The sequence below is a fragment of the Vigna umbellata genome, chromosome 8 (assembly GCF_029865625.1).
Source record: "Vigna umbellata cultivar VRB3 chromosome 8, Vumbellata_1.0, whole genome shotgun sequence".
Classification (NCBI taxonomy): domain Eukaryota; kingdom Viridiplantae; phylum Streptophyta; class Magnoliopsida; order Fabales; family Fabaceae; genus Vigna; species Vigna umbellata.
This window is the reverse complement of record NC_142172.1, coordinates 31,052,843-31,073,034: the sequence shown is the minus strand read 5'-3', so window position 1 is coordinate 31,073,034 and position 20,192 is coordinate 31,052,843. Positions and strand designations below refer to the sequence as shown.

General features: G+C 32.3%; 1 protein-coding gene and 1 pseudogene across 2 annotated transcripts; both read left to right on the top strand.

The window, feature by feature from the left end:
• The first annotated feature begins 1,216 nt into the window (after window positions 1-1,216).
• Window positions 1,217-2,805, top strand: LOC124841654 (cytochrome c oxidase subunit 5C-2-like). Of its 2 annotated transcripts, none has more exons than XM_047318323.2 (2): window positions 1,217-1,313; window positions 2,379-2,805. In XM_047318323.2, exon 2 carries the CDS (start codon window positions 2,413-2,415, stop codon window positions 2,605-2,607), a length of 195 nt encoding a protein of 64 aa, XP_047174279.1. In that variant the 5' UTR covers window positions 1,217-1,313; window positions 2,379-2,412; the 3' UTR covers window positions 2,608-2,805. The 2 variants fall into 2 exon arrangements, with proteins under 2 accessions (XP_047174279.1, XP_047174996.1); XM_047319040.2 differs by having other exon boundaries at window positions 1,272-1,409.
• Window positions 2,806-6,032: 3,227 nt separating this feature from the next.
• LOC124840775 (calvin cycle protein CP12-1, chloroplastic pseudogene) lies at window positions 6,033-6,572 on the top strand (annotated as a pseudogene).
• Window positions 6,573-20,192: the final 13,620 nt, after the last annotated feature.

Genomic DNA, 20,192 nt, shown 5'->3' with positions numbered 1-20,192 from the left:
ACTATATAGCAAATAAACATAACTTGATATAGAAATGAGGTTTCACCTTTTATGATTTCAACGAGCCGCTAGAGATAAATTCACGACGAAATGTCTCTGCCTAAGTTAGTGCATCAAGCAAGCAACCATTGTCTTCCATTTTGGACCGTCAATGCCTCATCAAACAAACCCTTTTTTACAGAAACCTTTGATCATAATATTACAAATTCCTTCTTTATCTTAACTATAACGTTGATTTTAATTACCTTACTCCTAAGTTCACAAAATTTTAAATTAATATATTTTAACAAGCATCTATCACTTAAAAACTAATTAATTTAAACTGTAGATTAAAATTTAATTTAATTAATTATATCTATAAAAGCTCATAAAACTCCCTCCAAGAGTGAAAAATTACTAAGTTTTCTAAAATGTTAATTATGTCATATAAAAAATCCAAACACCACTTAATTTTTAGCACAACAAATATCTAATAGAATATCATCCATGAAAATATATTTATTATCGGGGTAAAAAAAAGAGAGCCCTTTCAGTTAAAAAAAAAAAAAAAAAGTGGTGGTGCTTCGTAGTGTAGCTCCATCAAATTGTTACAAACATGTTGAAAAGTAAATGTAAAAGGTATAATAATGGCATTTCTTTATGCACTTTCATACTTTCTATTTTGTATCCTATAGGTGGTTAAAAGACTAAAGTGTCTCTTTTATCATTATCTATATATTGTATTGTGAATCAACTCAAGAAAAAAAGTTTAAGATTGTATAATTTGAAAATTAAATAAATGTGTTTTGAGTTATACAATGTAGAAATATATTTTTTTTCACAGAATTTTTTTTTAATTGTGCAATTTAAAAAAAAACTTCTAAATAACACAATTTAAAAATCAAACAATAACTTTTGAATTGTACGGTCTAGAAAATACTTTTAGATTACATGATATAAAACTTCTTTTTATGCAAAAATAATGTCTTTCAAAATGTAAATACTGAATTTTTTTCTCTTAAAAATAATAATTTTTAAATTCTGCAATTCATAAGTCAAAAAGAAATATAAGTTGCACAGTTTTAAAGTAAAAACAATCTAATAGTCATGTTTTACAATCAGAGAAAGAATTTTCGTTTTTATGAATGTGCAGAAGAAAAATATGGGATATATTGGGTTGGATGATCTCAAACAAATATGTAAAGGCCCAAACTCAATTGGAGTTGGGCCTAGGGCCCACGACGAGCCGTGGCCTTTCATATACACTAATGGATACCCTCATCGCGTCTTTTCCCGCACTCTCTCGACGATCGTCTTCGCCTGGGTTTCCTTTGGTGAGTTCTCCCCTTCCTCGGTTATCGATATTATTGTAGATCTTCAAACCCTACTTCTTCACGCACCACAACTTTTGGTTCTTCTTCTTTCTAACGGTAGTAATTTCCCCATTCAGTGTTATTTGTTTCGACGAAATTCTTGTCCACTCTGTTGACCATTTTTTACTTACAATAAAATTTTGGGGGGGAAGTCGGCAATTGGGTTAAGATTAAAATTATAGTTGTTAAACGTTCAAACATTGCATCGGATTAAACTATCGATGTTCATCATGATCACATCTGGTGAAAGACTGGTTATACGAATTGTTTTTTATTATTTTGTTGGGAAGTAATTTGTAGGTTTTATGTTAGATTTTTTATTTATGTTTTGGGTTGTGTGGGTTTCGTGTCATAGGATTTGATGTGATTCGTGAATTGATTTCACTTGAAGGATAATTAATCAAACGAAGCTATACTGGTGGATATGAATAAGTGTATTAGGTTTAAATAATGGTTACTTTTTTTGGTCCATAGATTTGAACCACCAGTGTTTGAAGACTTTCTCTCCGACTAGTTCTGCTCGGCCGGGAACTAAGAAAAGTCTGGCTAAATATTGCGCCAAGGATCGACCTTAGATTCTAGTGATTGATGTATTCATTACGTTGCTATAACTTTCATGTTCTAATGATCGATGTATTCATTTTGGAAGATTGTTTGTTTTAATTGAGAATGCAGCTGTCGGCATTTATCATTTGTTTGGTTGTCTACAGTTTGGTACATCCTGATAAATAGGATCGAAAATTTACGAATAATTCCTTAAAATTTTCATCCCCAGTTTTATTGGTAGGCGAAAATATCTTGGGGACATATGAGGGGCAAACTCCTGTGTTTCCCTCCTTTTGTCATTAAAGATAAAGTTTCAACAAGAAGTCAATGAAATGTTTTGGTGTCTCATCTCTTTTACTTCTCTTGCTTTGTTTTATTAAATCATGCTATCAGATCGATAAAGTTTAACTGGCCTCTTTTGAACTGTCTCCAATTTACATATTTAATATATTTAAATATTTAAAAATCGATGTTTTGTAGTTTGTAGAATTGACAAGCCTAAAGACACACTCAAATGGCTGGTCCTAGGATTGCCCATGCTACCTTGAAAGGTCCAAGTGTGGTAAAGGAGATATTAATTGGAATAACACTCGGCATTGCTGCTGGTAGTGTGTGGAAGATGCACCACTGGAATGAGCAGAGGAAAATCAGGACCTTCTACGATTTACTTGAAAAAGGTGAGATCGGTGTTGTTGTGGAGGAACAGTAGAACTGTTCTTGCTTTGTTGCCTATGCTCTTCATATATATAGGCTTTTTTCCCCTGCTATATTCAATTGGCTCTTTAAATGTAAATGAGCCAACTAACTGATGAGATTGAAAAGAATAAGTTTCTTGCACTGATTGAGTACTATGTCGCCTTGTAAAATTTCATACAGTTATGCTTTAATTTTATGATTGGATTATTCTCTTCTTGTTGCACAGCTGTAGATGTTTTTATTTTCTGTTTTATTGTTTTCTGCATATTTTTGGTCACATGTTAAGAACTCAATCAATTCCTTTTTGGAAGTTGCTAGATGTAATATGTTATTATGTTAGTATATGCTGTTCGACTACGTTTGGGCTTGTTGCAATTGCACTTGGGCTTGACTTAGAAAATTAGTGTAAGGGTAACGATCAGTATTTTATTTCCTTTCCTTTCCATCTTATCCCTGAATTTCAAAAACTAGTACCATTGGATTATGTAAATAGGCATCAGTTCATCCAGGATATAAAATCCCTCCAAAACGTGGTATATTCCAATTCTAGAATAAAAACTTTAAATTTCTGTGTAATATTTGTCTTCAAGGAGTGATTCTTAGTGCAATAGTAGGTTGTTTATGGCTTGCAGCTGTAAGACCGTATATGTACCCTCTCCAAATCACACACTTGTTTAGAGCCTCATACATTAGGCTACCCTATTTAATATACTAGTCTCCCTACCGGTGAGAAAAAAAATATTTTTACTTAATATATTAAGATAGCTAATTTTATAGCTTCAGGGTTTTGATGTTTTCGTAAAAATGGAAGTAATTGGCTGATTGCATTAGCTGTTACTATTCACAGCTAGTAGATTCAGTCTTATTAGAGTCACTCCCACAGCCCCTTTTGCAGCCACGCGTCAAACCCAACCCTTTCTTTTTCTTTCCAAACCCAATGCAACAAACAAGAGGAAGTTTTGATTGACACAACGAGGGGAAGATTTGATTGTCTTGAATGAAAAACAATCTTGAAAATTTTGAACTTAATGCTTGTTCCTGTGGAGAAAATGTGGGAAGAATGAGATGCTGCGAGAAGTTGATCAAATATGTGAGTGGAAAGGAAGAACAGAGGTGCAGAGATAAAGAATATGATGATTCTTTATTTAGGTTTAATTCCTCTGTGTCATTTTCCTTTTTTATTATTTAGGTTTAATTGTTACAACATGGGTTACTAACATCATACAATTAACGTTGTCAATGAAAAAATTAACGAAATGAACTTAATTGATGTATACATTAAACTAAGTGTGGATGAAGTTCGTATTTTTAAAAAATGGAGATCAAATTGACACACAACATTAAACCTTTCCGAGATAAAAGTGTTTGAAGTTGACTCCAACATGATTTATTTTATTTACGAGACAACTTGAGTTGTTTTACATTTAAAGAACAGATGTTTAAAACTCTCTTCATTTTCTATACACAATGTTGTTACTGATTGTACTCCCCTACAGGCTAAGTTAACCTTTGTTGTCTTCTCTACTTAGATTCCCTTGCAATATATTATATGCTGACTTGATTGAAAATGATCTGTCATCTTCCTACATTCATACGAAAGAGCCCACGCTATCTCAATTGAACGCTAGATATGAGTTGCATAAATTCTTGTTCCTGAAAACTTTCTCATAGTAGTCTAGCTTTTTTCTAACTTAAATTCCAAGTGCCCCCCTCTTCCATAAATCCCCTATAATTCTAGGGAACCTACAACAGATAGTTGTACCCACTTATTCTCCCAGAACTTACTCTCCAACATTGTTAACAAACCATAAACCTTGGTGGCTACTATTCCACGTACAATACGTAGATCGCTCCACCATCAGAATTCGTTATGTGCTCTATTGGATTCATTTAAGTTTTTCCAAGATTCATATTTAGATTTTAATACTTCTTTCCACAAACCTTGGTTATCCATACTTATTCTCCATTTTCATTTTGCAAAAGAACTTTGTTGAAGTTTTCAATATTTCTAATTCCCAGTCTTTCTTCATCCTTAATTTTTGTATAAAATTTCCTATTTATTCCAAACTATATTTTTTTCCTCAGTTTTCCATCTCCAAATAAAGTTTCTTTATACTTATAAAAACTTATTACATACTGACACTTTAAAGAAAGAGAAATAGTAGATACACGAAATGTCAGAATTTATAAGATATATACTATCCGTGAAGGATAACAATCTACTTTTCCATATATGTACTTTTCACAATATGCTAAAACGGAAATATTTTAATTAATTATTATTATGTAGCTTTAACATAAACAATTATAATTATATAAATATATAATTTAACGTTTAAATGGAGAAAATTTTAGAAGCATTAACAAAAATATTTAGTAAAAGCTATAAGAATTTGATGGTTCTCTGTATATTCAAAACGTAGATATAATAACAAAATATATTGGGCTGGCGTGTAGAAGAAGGTATGTGTGCCCATTTTTCTCTTTTTCACACCGACAAGTACGCATGTAATATATACATCTAGTAGAGTTATTATTTTATTTTCCATAGAGTTGAAGAAATAAACCTTAACTTTTAATTTAAATAGTTATATATTCAAAGAGTGTATTTTTTTTTCCCAAGTCAAAGTAACTTGCGAGTTATTTGTTTCTTTCTGAGAAGACAATCTGCAACAGGGTTACAGATTACAGAATTTATTACAGCATACTAATTATGTGATTAGTCCAAAATTATTTCACAATTAATAATAATAATCATAAATATCAATATAGACTCTAGTCACGAAATAAAAAGTAAATAGTGTCAAAATATTGTCAAAAAAATATTATTAAAGTATTATTATTCTTTACTACAATCGATTAATTAACAATCAATACATATGTTAAAAAATAAAAATTTATAAAATATATGATGTAATAAATAAAATCAAGATACACGTGTGTATTTTTTTATAGATAATAATGGTTGATAATATTACTCTAAACGAATAAAAAGAAATAAAAAGGAGTTTACATTTGGAAGAAGCACGCAATAGATTAGATTAGATATATAGATAGCCAACGTTTTGTAACTACTTTGTTTGTCATGTTTTAGGCAACTATCACAACATCTGGTTGGCTATAATGTGAGAGCGTCAATGATATTTTCGCGTCCAAACACAAAAGCTTTCGGGAGCAGCAAAATATCAAGATTTTAATAGCAGTCCAACATTCTAGAACCTCCTTATGAAGAAACCGAACCAAACGCAACTAAGGTTGGAAAGAGCAATGTCTGTGCATGTGTTCTCTTGACAAAATGAAAATATCTGTTGTGCTAGAAAACAAAGAAAGGTTAAGTGTTGGACGTGGAAGACAACATGTGGTTGTGAGAAGATAAGTAATATGCGTACACATATTCATCAGCGTTGGTTATATATACCTAACTAAATCGCCGCTATCCCCTCACAAAACCTCTTCATTGCAGAGTTAGTCGTTTCAGCTAAGAAAAGAGGAACAAAACAATGGCAACAATAGCAGGTGGTGTCAGTCTTTCGAGCCCAAGGAGAGTATTTGCTAATGCCAAGGGATCAAACTCTGCGCCAAAGGCCCAGGCAATTAGCTTCCCACTCTTCAGGCCCACACATAAGTGGCCCGCTTTGGTAGGGGTGGGGAAGGCCCGGCTCATTCGTGCAACGCCGGAAAAGATAGCGGATAAGGTGGAGGAGAGCATAAAGAGCGCGGAGGAGGCCTGCTCGGGAGGCGGGACTGACGCGGAATGCGCGGCGGCTTGGGATGAGGTGGAGGAGCTGAGCGCTGAGGCTAGCCACGCCAGAGCGAAGCAGAAGGAGTCTGACCCGCTGGAGAGCTACTGCAAGGATAACCCCGAAACCGATGAGTGCCGCACTTATGATAATTAAGTTATCTTGTGTTACATGTTTCAATGAATCCACTTGTATTAATTAATTCTTATTTATAAATTATACCAATAATTCAAACTCTGCCACTCTTCCCAGTGGTTGTGTTGTGGTGGATGCTTAGGTGCAACTTTTATATACTTGTAAATGTCAACACTTCAACGTAAATGATGCAAATGGTGACTTGTACACCAAAACATTTTTAATAAACTTACCACATGAATAGCTGAAATTTTGAATTTGTTTATATTATTAAAAATATTAAGGTTTAGTGAGATGGAACATATAGAGTGCGTTTTGTATAAAAAATAAAAGTGATCGTGGTTTTTGTCATTGGTTGTTCAACATGATTAGGTCATTAAGGATTGTCAGGATTATTGTAGTTTTTATATATTTTTTAATTTATTTTAGATTTTATTTTAAAAATTTATAAAACATTTTTTTAGATATCTACATATGATGGTTCTATAATATTTATGTGTATTTTTTAAATGGATATCCGACAGATATTTACATGAAATCTATACAGAGAATCAAGAAATTAAAGTACAATTCAAGAATTTCTCGTGGGACAATTCAAAATATATCTTTATGAAACTTGCCGTGTGAATAGAAAACATCAAAATGTTATTCGATTGTTCTATTTAGGGTGTATGTTCATCTAGAGTTATAGAGCTTACAAAATTGGAGTCAAACTATAAAATCATATTTATTAAGTGAATAAAGCAATATATTTGTAAGTTGTCAAATTCTTACGAAGGTCAAAAGCAATCTTGGTTACCGATAAATTCAATATAAATCCAATTTTAATATCTCAATTCTACACGAAATGAGGTTAAACCGTCATTGTTTTCCATGATGAAGAAAAATTTTCATCTAAAAGAAAATCAAAGTGTTAACTCAGATATACTCATCCACTATCCTGATTATGATTAAATAATTTAAATTATGTTACATAAGTCTCAATGTGGATGCATATTACACAACCAATATTGCACTTGTACTCTCTCAAAATCATTTGGGCTCAAGATTAGGATCTGAATAGGGTATTTAAGAGGTCCTTCTTTTCTTTCTTTAATTTAATTTTGGGTTTTGGAAAATACCTTATCCTCTTCATAGTACTTCCATTCTAATAAATTTATTTATTTATCCATAAAACGTAAACCAGCTCGCATGATAACGGAAGGAATTAAAATAGTCAGAGCTTGAGTTTCTGATATTTGTTTGCACTTGAAAATGTTAGAATAAAAGTGTGGACCAAGAGATGATGCAAGCTGAGGATTAAAATAAAATATTAGATTAAAAAAAGTTTAGCTAACTACACACAATGTGATTACTAGGATGCTCAAAGAAACAAATTATCACGAGATATTATCAAGAATAAACTTAAGAAGATATTCCAAAAACAATTGAAGATGAATATGAAATAACAGAAAGACAAATTCAAAAGAAAAGATTATATTATAAAAAGAATAATGTATATATTAGTGCAGTCAAGGAAAACGATAGTGGTTATTTTTGCTTATAGGCACCGGTTCCGCAATCGAAGCATATACAGGCGAAGTAAAAAAGGGTAGTTTTTTGCCTCGATTATAAACCGAGTCAAAAGGGTTTGGATTCTGCCTCAGTTCATAGACAACTGAGGCAGTAGAGTGTTTTTAATTTTTTTAATCTCAACCGAGATCACTTGTTGGTTCCTCATTTTGTTCTGTTTTTCTATGCTTTTTTGTTTTCTCTTTTCCTTCGCTTTGTGCCTTAAATTTCTCTCTCTCTCTCTCTCTCTCTCTCTCTCTTTTAATCTCAAGTCGTGACTAACAATGCTTACCCTGGAATTTTATTTCATCCATGTTTTTACACAAGTGGGGGCAAAAATACTTGATCCTTTGAGGAAGAAAATTACTTTTGACAAACTCAAAGGACAGTGTCCTGTTGAATATTTAACTCCATTGCATCAATTGTAATCATACATTTGTGCATCCATTGCATCCACAAACATTCTGCACAAATTATGGTTTAAATCAGTTATTTAATTCTCAAACAAGTTACAAAGAGATCAATTTTCTTATTTTGCGAAATGAACTTTGTTTATTCCTGGAGAACATTACAAATTCCAAAAAGGATCTAGTAGGCAGAGCCCAACTCTGCATGACAGACCATGTATCACCATCTACAGGCATTGGTGGCAAAGAATCTTTTCACCCATGCATTCTCCCTATGGCTTTTGAGAAAGCAAACCTTCGCTCAAACTCAAGAAGCTCCAGAGCCGTGATCAGAAACCTTCGCTCAAATCACAATTTCTTTCCAGACAAACTCTAACCTGCACTAACAACCCAGATTTTCAACCCCAATTATCACCATCCACCCCAAGACCTTTTCCAGCGATAGAAGAGAGATTGTCCTTAGCCTTCACATAAAAAATCAAAGTTGCATGTATTTAATTTTTGTTATAAAGAATCACCTTTTCCAGGAAGAACTGAAAGCACATGGGTGACAGAAAACTTCCAAGTGCTGGAATACAGTGGCAAAGATCGAATTTATGGCATTAACCTACTTGCATGATGTACTATATGAAATATACCGATCGGAATTGATTGTCATTAAGCAGGTACTAATAGGTCAGATTGTCATATGCTCTACAAATATATTGCATTAATGATTAATTATTGGGTTTGATTACCTAAAATATATTGCACTAATGGTAATGAATGGAGGTGGCTGTCACAAGCCTTATAAGTAGACAACTGATGTTCAGGTACAATAATCTTCTTCTATCCTAATAAAATAATAAAATATAGACCTCTTTATGAAACATATATGACTTGAGCGTCGGAATGTCTTATGCAGGTCAACCACCAATCCAGAAGGATTACTTGAAGAGTTGGCCGATCGGAGCATAGCAAGGAAGGACGACCGACCATCGGACAATTGTTACAGAAACATTTTGGCGCCCACCGTGGGGCCGAGCGGCATCCCCATGAAGCCACGAAGAACCAGACACGCGCTAGGTCTTGACATCGCTATTCAGATCAACACCAGGTTTTGTAACAAGAGTAAAAAATTCCGTAATAATTCCTAAAGGCATGACTTTTGTTTTGAGAACTTTCAGAACGTTCAACCTTACATTCAACCTTCACAGGTTCCAGTTTTCATTATAATTCACAAATTATAATATATTTATTTAACTCATATTTTTGTGTGTAAAAATATCCTCCACAGAAAGGTACAGAGTTGCGATCAACCTTGTCAGGTTCTACCAACTCTTAATTTTAAATTATAAAATATTATGCACAGGATGGTTCAAAGCTGCATTCAACCTTGCCAAGTTCTATCAACTCTTAATCTTAAATTATAAAATATCTTGCACAGGATGGTTCAAAGCTGCGTTCAACCTTGCTAGGTTCTACCAACTCTTAACCTTGCTAGGTTCTACCAACTCTTAATTTTAAATTATAAAATATTATGCACAGGATGGTTCAGAGTTGCGTTCAACCTTGTCAGGTTCTACCAACTCTTAATTTTAAATTATAAAATATCCTGCACAGGAAGTTACAGAGCTGCGTTCAACCTTGTCAGGTTCTACCAAATCTTAAATTATAAAATATTATGCACAGGAAGGTACAAAGCTGCGTTCAACCTTGTCTGGTTCTACCAACTCTTAAATTATAAAATGCACAGGATGGTTCAAAGTTGTGTTCAACCTTGTCAAGTTCTACCAACTCTTAATTTAAATTATAAAATATCTTCCACAGGAAGGTACAGAGCTGTGTTCAACCTTTTCAGGTTCTATCAACTCTTAAATTATAAATATTATGCACATGATGGTTCAGAGCTGCGTTCAACCTTGTCAGGTTCTAATGACTCTTAATTTTAAATTATAAAATATTATGTGCAGGAAGGTTCAGACCTCAACTTGGTCAACTATAATGGCCGCTCAGGGGAAGTCAGAAAAATGGCTTCAGAAATCCCCGCTCAACGCAGGAAGTCAAAAAAATGACTCCTGCCTCAAGATCGCTCAGGAAGAAGTCAGAAAAATGGCTTCAGAAATCCCTGCTCAACGCAGACAGTCAGAAAAATGACTCCTGCCTCAGGACCGCTCGGGGGAAGTGAGAAAAATGGCTTCAGAAATCCCCGTTCAATGCAGGAAGTTCGAAAAAGAACTCTTATCAGTCAACTACTCAACAAGTTCAGCTTTGTTAGGTTCCAATGTCTTTTCATTATAAAAATAAATATTGAAGCGTTTACTTTATTTAAAAGCATATTTTTTGGAGTGAAAATCTCTTGCAAAGGAAAAAGTGTCAAAGAGAACTCTTAGTATTTTCTGTTCAGTCTAAGGAACAGATCCAAAGAGAACTCCTAGAGTTCGCCGCTCGGTACATAGAGCAATGAAGACTTAAAGCATCGAAGATAGACTTCCTAAAGACCTATTTTAAAGCTCATAATAATCCTTACGCACCTCTTTTAGTAAAGAGCTTGCTCGGACTTAGGGGGCTTATGTACTATATGAAGTATACCGATCGGAATTGATTGTCATTAAGCAGGTACTAATAGGTCAGATTGCCTTACGCTTTACAAATATATTACATTAATGATTAATTATTGGGTTTGATTACCTAAAATATATTGCACTAATGGTTAATGAATGGAGGTGGCTGTCACAAGTCTTATAAGTAGACAACTGATGTCCAGGTACAATCATCTTCTTCTATCCTAATAAAATATAGACCTCTTTATGAAACATATCTGACTTGAGCGTCGGAGTGTCTTCTGCGGGTCAACCACCAATTGGGAAGAATTACTTGAAGAGTTAAGGAAGGACGACCGACCATCGGACAAATGTTACTAAAACACATGATAATACCATAATGTGGGCAAAACTAATGCATGAGTGAGTCTTATACTTAGTTATAACCATTCATGTGATCTTGTTAAGCATTTAGTGAAAAATCTAAGAGAAAGAGAAGGGATAAAAAATATACAATGCATACCGAATAGTAGAACCATCAAGATCCAATCAAGTGGTTGATCTTACCTTTTAAGAAAAAAATTTAAAGTTTATAAAATTAAGAGAGTAAAGAGAAAACAAAAGAGTTTATAAATTCTTGAAAAACAATAATAACAGAAAAAAGATATACTCCTTGGTTTCTTCAAATTTAATTCCAGATAATTAACAAAGACCAATATTGAAAACATAATTCTTAACTTCTGTCTCAAGGAACCTGAAAACAAAAAATTATATAAACAATTAATTAAATAAAATATAAGATATACCTTATCACTAGCATCTCTTCAAAGATGTACATTACTTCATTGATAATAGCCTGTTTGAATCAGTGTTTAAGTGAGTGAAGATGAGAGGAGGAAAACAGAGAAAATGGGTGTTGTAAAAGCTGACAATAAAATAATAAAGATCACGAACAAAGGATTTTCTGAGGCGTGTAGATCAATGTCCTTAAGGACTTATCGGGGTGTATTGCACAAGCCCCCAAGATATAACAGAAACTTCTCATAATTTTTGAGAATTTCAGAACTAACAAGTATCTCTAAAAAGATAATAAAATAAACCCTGAATATTTTTAGGGAAAAAAAAAAGAGAAAGAATTGAACTAAGAGAAGAGAGAATGAGAGAAGAATAATTTCTGATGATATTTAGGAATGAAAGAAAGGCTCTATTTATAGAGCTAGGAGGGAGTCAATGTGCCTACTAAATCAGGAAAAAATCTCGTGGCTTAAGGAAGACTTCAACAATTTAATCCCGAGCTTTGGGAAAGAGAAAACTCAATCTTTGCATAAGAAATCACCGAGAAGCTTGTGAAACAACATCAACTTTCTAATATAATATATTTTGCAATATAATATTTAAATTTTATAATAATATAATATCTGTGGTGTATTGCGTAAGCCATCCAGAATACAACAATGGAATGCTTGAGGATCTCAAGAGTTTCAGAAAATGAATGTGGATGAAAGGTTTAAATCTTAAAAAAAAGATAATGATATCTTTTGACTACTGTTAAAATTAAATTTTATATAAAACGTAGATTTAAACAATATTTAAAAGGTAAAAACAGTTAAGTGTGTTAAAAAAAGATAAAAATAGTAATAATTATTGGTATTAATATAAAATAACTCTCTATGAAAAAAAATCATTACATTAATTTTGAGGTCATAGTAAATTAAAATTTAGAAAACGCCAATAACAATAATTATTTAATATAAAATAATTCTCATTTAAGATATAAAAATGAAAAAAAATTACTACATGTCATACTAAATTAATTTACTGATCTCCCTAACTCTCACTTTCTAAATCACTAAAGAACTAAAGGTAACAGAGAATGAATTATAACATGAAGTGAATTGAAGTAATGGGAATGTAAAGTGCAGGAAAGTATCAACTAAAAATAAAATTCAGGGCGATCTTTGTTCAATAGATAAATCTAACTTTAGCTTTTCTCAATTTTAGCTTTCCTCAATAAGACATCTTGTCATAGAAGGTTCACTTTGGAGTCCTTACAGTTTAAATCAAACCTTAATCATGCAAAACTTTAAAAATTCTATTTAACCAAACAAAACCAAGAAAGATAATTCTTAACCTAGAGAAAGATAACACGTGCAGAGAAATTGTAAAGGCTGGAAATGTTTATCAAGAACATAAAAAGCAATGCAAGAATCAAAAGGGTACAACAAAACTCAAGAACAGAAAGGGTAGGAAATGTAAAGAAACGGATAAATTAAAGATTCAATCAGTAAAAACAGTAAAGATTGCAAAATTGAAAAAGAAATGAAAAATGGCATTTATAAAAGCAAGCATTTCTACAATACATCACTTCTTGAATCCATAGAAACTCCAGCTCACCCAGGCTGTCCCATTTGAGACTTCGACATTGAAAATAGTTTTACTGGTTCGAACTCCCATGAGACAGCTTCAACCCTCTCACCGTGCTGACTCAGCCTTTGGTTCGATTAGTTCATAATAAATTCAATTTTAGAAAAGGCTAATAGTAATTATTATTATTATAAAATAACTCTCATTTAAGATATAAAAATGAAAAAAATAATCATTACATTGCATACTAAATTAATTTACCGTTCTCCCTGAATCTCACTTTCAAAATCTTTAAAGAACTTTGGATTTATAATAAAACTTTTAATCTAAAAATGTAGTTACTCCTAAAATAATATTGATTAAAAGATAGTTTCTAACATCCCATTTTTAATAATAAAATACTACTAAAATTAATATTACATATATGATATTGGAACTACAATGAGAAAACAAGCTTACGAAAAACAAAGTCTACACTTATAGAATAATCTGACCTCCTAATCGTTTCACCCTCACCTTGCGCTGGAGCAACTCTAAAGAATGTCTCCCTAAGCTCACACCATTAAGGTGATCATCGCAAAAAAGAAAACATACACAAAGACAAACAACACAGAAGCAAGAGTAAGCTAGATTCAAAACAAATTATTTATATATATAATTATTTAAACATTATACATAAGGAAAACATATCACAACACAATCAACAAACACTTTATGCAAACACTATTATGAATGGACTGTCCGGACATAAAATGATTGTCGAGCTATAACGAGTTGTACACTAAAAACACTACAAAACTCACCGAAGAACTACCATTTTGTTTCCTTACAAATTTTAATTAAATAACACCTCTAACAAGACTTAAATTATCTCATGACAACACCAAGACAGTTACTTTCTGACCTCAACATCTCTTTCTCAAACTCACTCATCCAAACCTCCCATTTTTAGACCTAAAACTCAAGAATTTGACCAACCCTCACTCCAACCACTTGAACTTAGTTTTAAACCATCAAACCACTTCACCATACACAATTACAACATCAGAAACATTATAATTACACACTGTCTAACACTCAAATAGGTCATATAATACTTGATCATCATCCATACACCAAACATATTAATGCAAACATACATTTTTACTTAATTCATGTCTTTTGTTTTAAGAACTTTCTTCAGCCCTACATCCAACCTTGACAGGTTCCAGTTTATTATAATTTACAAATTATAATATAATTGTTTAACTCATATTTTTGTGAGTGAAAATATTATGAACATGATGGTTCAGAGCTGCGTTCAACCTTGTCAACTTCTACCGACTCTTAATTTTAAATTATAAAATATTAGGCTTAATACCTCTTTTGGTCCCTCGAAAGGGAGGGAATGTTCAAGTGCGTCCTACGTTTTTTAAAAAGTTAAATATGGTCTCAACTTGTGAAAAAAGTGTGCAATTAAATCCTTTTTGGTCACGGCGTTAATTTTTTAACGGTCCAACTGACAGCTTGAACTGAACTGTGCAACGTGTCAGATAATGTGGCAGTGGTCAAACAATCTGAGGGGTTAGGGTTTCAGTTCCTGCCACTTGGTCTCTGAGGTGAGGGAAGTGTTTAGGGCGAGATAGGAATGGCTTCTTCCCATGGGTGTTCTTTTAATTTTGAAGACCCTTTGAAAGTGGCGGCAGCAAAGTAAGCATGGTTAAGCCCTTCCTCCTCCGATTTGGGAACTAACCAAAAAGATCAATTTCTAGGGGTTTAAGCTTCCTTCTCCTCCTCCTTCTCTTGTTTTCGTTTGAGTTTAGGGGTTTCCTATTTTTTTCGCACGCAAGTCTAGGTGCGAACGGTGATGACAGGTGAAGATGGTGGTGACGCGTGCTGAGGAAGACCAACGCGGCAACGGAGTTAATCTTCCGATTTCGCATATTTGGGTTCTGAAATTGGAAATTTTGGGGATTCTGATTCTTGTGTTTTAGGGTGGGAAATTAAGATTCTCTGATGTAATTGGAATTTCAAAATAATTGAAATTGGGGTTTCTAATCTTGTTATGTTTTTGAGTTTAGCGATGATGGAGTTTTCATTTTTGATTTGGGGTGGTTCTGTTTTCACGTTTTGAGTTTTCTGGGTTTCACGTTGGAGGGTGTTTTTGTTTCGATTAGGGTTGTGGTGGCTGTTGGTGGTTGCGCGGTGGAGCCGCCAGGGTTGCGGTGGTTGACAATGGAGTCAGACAGCCACATTATCTATATCTTTACCCTCAGACAGCCACGTATTCACCCTTAACAGACACGTTGCACAGTTCAGTTCACGCTGGCAGTTGGACCGTTAAAAAATTAACGTTGTGACCAAAAAAGAATTAAATTGAACACTTTTTTCACAAGTTAGGACCACATTTAACTTTTTAAAAAAAGTAGGACGCACTTGAACATTTCTCCTTTTCGAGGGACCAAAAGAGGTATTAAGCCAAAATATTATGCACAGGATGATTCAGAGTTGCATTCAACCTTGTCAGGTTCTACCAACTCTTAATTTTAAATTATAAAATATTATGCAAAGGATGGTTCAGAGCTGCGTTCAACCTTGTCAGGTTCTACAAACTCTTAATTTTAAATTATACAATATTATGCATTGTTCAGAGCCGCGTTCAACCTTGTCAGGCTCTACCGACTCTTAATTTTAAATTATAAAATATTATGCACAAGATGGTTCAGAGCTGCGTTCAACCTTGTGAGGTTCTACCAACTCTTAAATTATAAAAATTATAAAATATTATGCACAGATGGTTCAGAGCTGCTTTCAACCTTGTCAGGTTCTAACGACTCTTAATTTTAAATTATAAAAATTATAAAATTTTATGCACATGATGGTTCAGAGTTGCGTTCAACCTTGTCAGGTTCTACCAACTCTTAATTTTAAATTATAAAATATTATGCAGATGATGGTTCAGAGCTGCGTTCAACCTTGTTAGGTTCTACCACTCTTAATTTTAAATTATAAAATATTATGCACAGGATGGTTCAGAGCTGCGTTCAACCTTCAGGTTCTAACGACTCTTAATTTTAAATTATAAAATATTATGTGCAGGAAGGTTCAAGCCTCAACTTGGTCAGGTTATAATGGCCGGTCGGGGGAAGTTAGAAAAATGACTTCAGAAATCCCCGCTCAACGCAGGAAGTCAGAAAAATGACTCCTACCTCAAAACCGCTCGGGGGAAGTTAAAAAAATGGCTTTAGAAATCCCCGCTCAACGTAGGAAGTCAGAAAAATGACTCCTGCCTCAAGCCGCTCGGGGGAAGTCAGAAAAATGGCTTCAGAAATTCCCACTCAATGCAGAAAGTCAGAAAAATGACTCTTGCCTCAAACCGCTCGGGGGAAGTCAGAAAAAATGACTTCAAAAATCCCCGCTCAACGCAGGAAGTCAGAAAAATGACTCCTGCCTCAGGACCGCTCAGGGGGAAGTCAAAAAAATGGCTTCAGAAAGCCCCGCTCAACGCAGGAAGTCAGAAAAATGACTCATGCCTCAAGCCGCTCGGGGGAAGTCAGAAAAATTGTTTCAGAAATCCCCGCTCAACGCAGGAAGTCAGAAAAATGACTCTTGCCTCAAGCCGCTCGGGGGGAAGTCAGAAAAATGGCTTCAGAAATCCCCGCTCAACGCAGGAAGTCAGAAAAATGACTCCTGCCTCAAGTCGCGCGTGGTGAAGTTAGAAAAATGAACGACGGTACAAAAGGAATACTCATGATTGGAAATGTTTTCACTTGAAGAGAAGTGTACCAATGTGGAAGACATTCACCCTTGAGAGAGATTGTTGAGAATGCAAGTGAATATCAATCCCCACATTGAGTAGAAGTGAGAAAGTTGAATATCTTATAGAAAGAAAGACTAATGAACCAATTATCTTAAGGTCTTTTTTTTGTTGAAAGTAGTGTTAATCATTTATATAATTAGACTTAAATCTTATTAATATTGTGTCTATCAAATTATTTTCTTCCAAGATACCTATAATATACTAATAGATATTTTATTGATCTAATTGATTACCTTTTCACTTACAGTCAATGTTAAGAATTGTGAACTCAAATATTTCATCAATCTAATTAGTGTTGGGTACAAATAAAGTCCAACATGAGATAAAATATGAAATACACATAGCTTTATATACCTCTCTTAGTAAGAGGTATTTTGGAGTGGTATTAAAAACAACAATTAACTCATCTTTGATTGTTATAAGAGTTATAATACGAAATCTTAATTTACTTTTTATGGGTTTCATTAAGCTACATCAATTTTAAAACCTTCTTGCAACTTTTATTCTATTAGAAAGGTCTTATAAAACTCACACCCTAATTAACATTTCGTTTTCTTTATGTTTCCAAAACAATTTTTGTTTTATTCTGTTGACAAGAGTCTTGATTTTATGACCCTCGAAATGACTTTGCAATGACGATGTTATTAACTGTTTTTTTCACTTTCACTTAAAACTACATAGGATTGTATATTGACATTTTATTAATCTAATTAATAGTGCGTTTATTGAGATTATCAAATGAAATATAAGATCTATTAAAAAAACACACAAAATTCAAATACCTATTGTATTATTTCCAACAATCAATCAAGTTATTAACCTAACAATAGCTAAACTAACATAACAATCAAGATAAATAACAACAAAAAATACATATCTGGAAAAAAATAATTAAATATAAATCAGGAATTTCATATTCAAACGTTAATAGGCAACTTCTTATATTGGCTTCAACATGTATTCAATAGATTTATTTAACCCCTTTTTTTTGTTAGCGATAATAAAATAGTCAGACAAGTTTATTTATTAATCAATTCCAAAACAATCATTAATATGAAAATCTTTAAATATTATTACACCTATTCAACATAAAAAAAAAGTTAATATTTTTATTTTTTTTAAGGAAGTGTATAATAAAAAAGTGAAGTGTCCATATCTCATTAGTCGTTAAAAAATGGCCTTTTGTGTGCACTAGGGCTACCTATCTGAACCGGTTCCATCCTTTTTTTCTTATATCATTCGGTAATTTCATTTTAAAATAGTATTTATTAATATTTCACCATGTAATTGCCATAAATAAACGCACTATACTTTAGTCCATTCAGAAAATGATTTCCCAATCATCGTCATTTAATATTACTTTTTTTGTCACCTAAAGTTTTAAAGAAATGAAAGTGTGGTCTTACTTTAAAATTAAAGTATATAATATATTTAATTATATAAGAGCAACATTCATATTCATCTTCATCAGCCTATAAAGAAAGAAATTGAGAGGTCAATTTTGCCAACCATGGAAAGTGAAAATATCAATCAACTACTGCGAAACCCGAAGTGGTTGGTGACATTATTTTAATCAAAACGAGACATTTCAAATACGGCATCTCACCCCACTTGGTAATCACACGCGCCAACCTACGAGCGTACTGCAACGCAAACAGTGAGCAAAGGAATAATCGGAATCAACGTAAAAAGATACTCATATCTTTAGAAGAAAAATGAGTTTTTAAAGAAATATAATCGGTTACGTGTAAGTGATGAAAAAAGTATTATGAAAAAATAAAATACCTTAGAAATTTAGGTAAATAATTCAAAAAGAAATTATATAAGAAAGACTTTTTAAATAAAAAAAAACAAAAGATTAAAGATAATAATGCCTTTTTTATATTTATTATCAATTTAAAAAATTGTTTTAATATTTTTAATAATTTTATAATACAAAAAGTCACAACAACATTCAAATCGAAGTAAATATATTGATTTAGTTTAATTTGATCCAAAATGTATACTAAATTTAAATCAAATAAAATCAAACTGCCTTTAATTTAATATTTGGCTCTAACGATTGTTTGATAATCGAACTAAAATGAATTGTAGACAGAGATGCATATAGACCAAACAACTGATTAAAACAAAATATGATAATTATTCAGCAGTAACACTTATAATTATTATTTTGGGGTTTGTTTTTATAAGAATTAAAGTCAACTATATTTAAATTAGGAATGAAAATAATCAGCTGATATTTTTAAAAATATATGTTTAAAATTGAAAGATAAATTGTTCAATTCAACTTTGTATTTTAAATTTAAACACGTCACACAATATATCAAATTAGCAACATAAAGTTTATTCATTTTGACTTAGCTAATTTATTGACAATCTGATTAAACATAATATTATTCTAAAAGAAATTATATTTACAGTATTATCTAATTAGTTAAGAGTAAATAATTTCATACTAACAATTTATCAAGATTTATAACTTTTCTTTTTATTTAATGATATAATTGTTTATTACTGAGCAGGCTATAAATAAGAAAGAGGAGATGAAGTTTGTTCAGTTACTTTATGAGCTATGTTATCAGGAGGTTATTTAAAATATTTTTTTCATATAATTTTTGGATATGTATTTGTTGTTTTAATAAAATGTTTCTAATGTAGAAATGTGTACTCCTAACAAAAACGTGAATATATGGAAATAATAACAAAATGTAGAGTCTAACAATAATGCTGAAGTGCTTTGCAACTGAAACAAACAAGAATCCGTCAAAAATGTATTTCCTGCGTGATTAGTTTATGAATCTCTTCGAAAACAATGAAACACGTTTACGTTTCATTTTTATATCTCGAAATATATATTTAACTGACTATACACTATTTATTATGTAAAAATTAAAAGACCATTTCATATTACTATCCTAGAGAGGATAATAATTTGATAAATTCAGGAGAGGAAAAGAAAAAATAAAGTTACTTTGCAACATTCACATTATTATAATTTGTAAATAAGTACATTATATTTGTAAGAACTATTAATTAATTTATAGATTTTTTTTATTTAATATGAATAAATTTAAAAA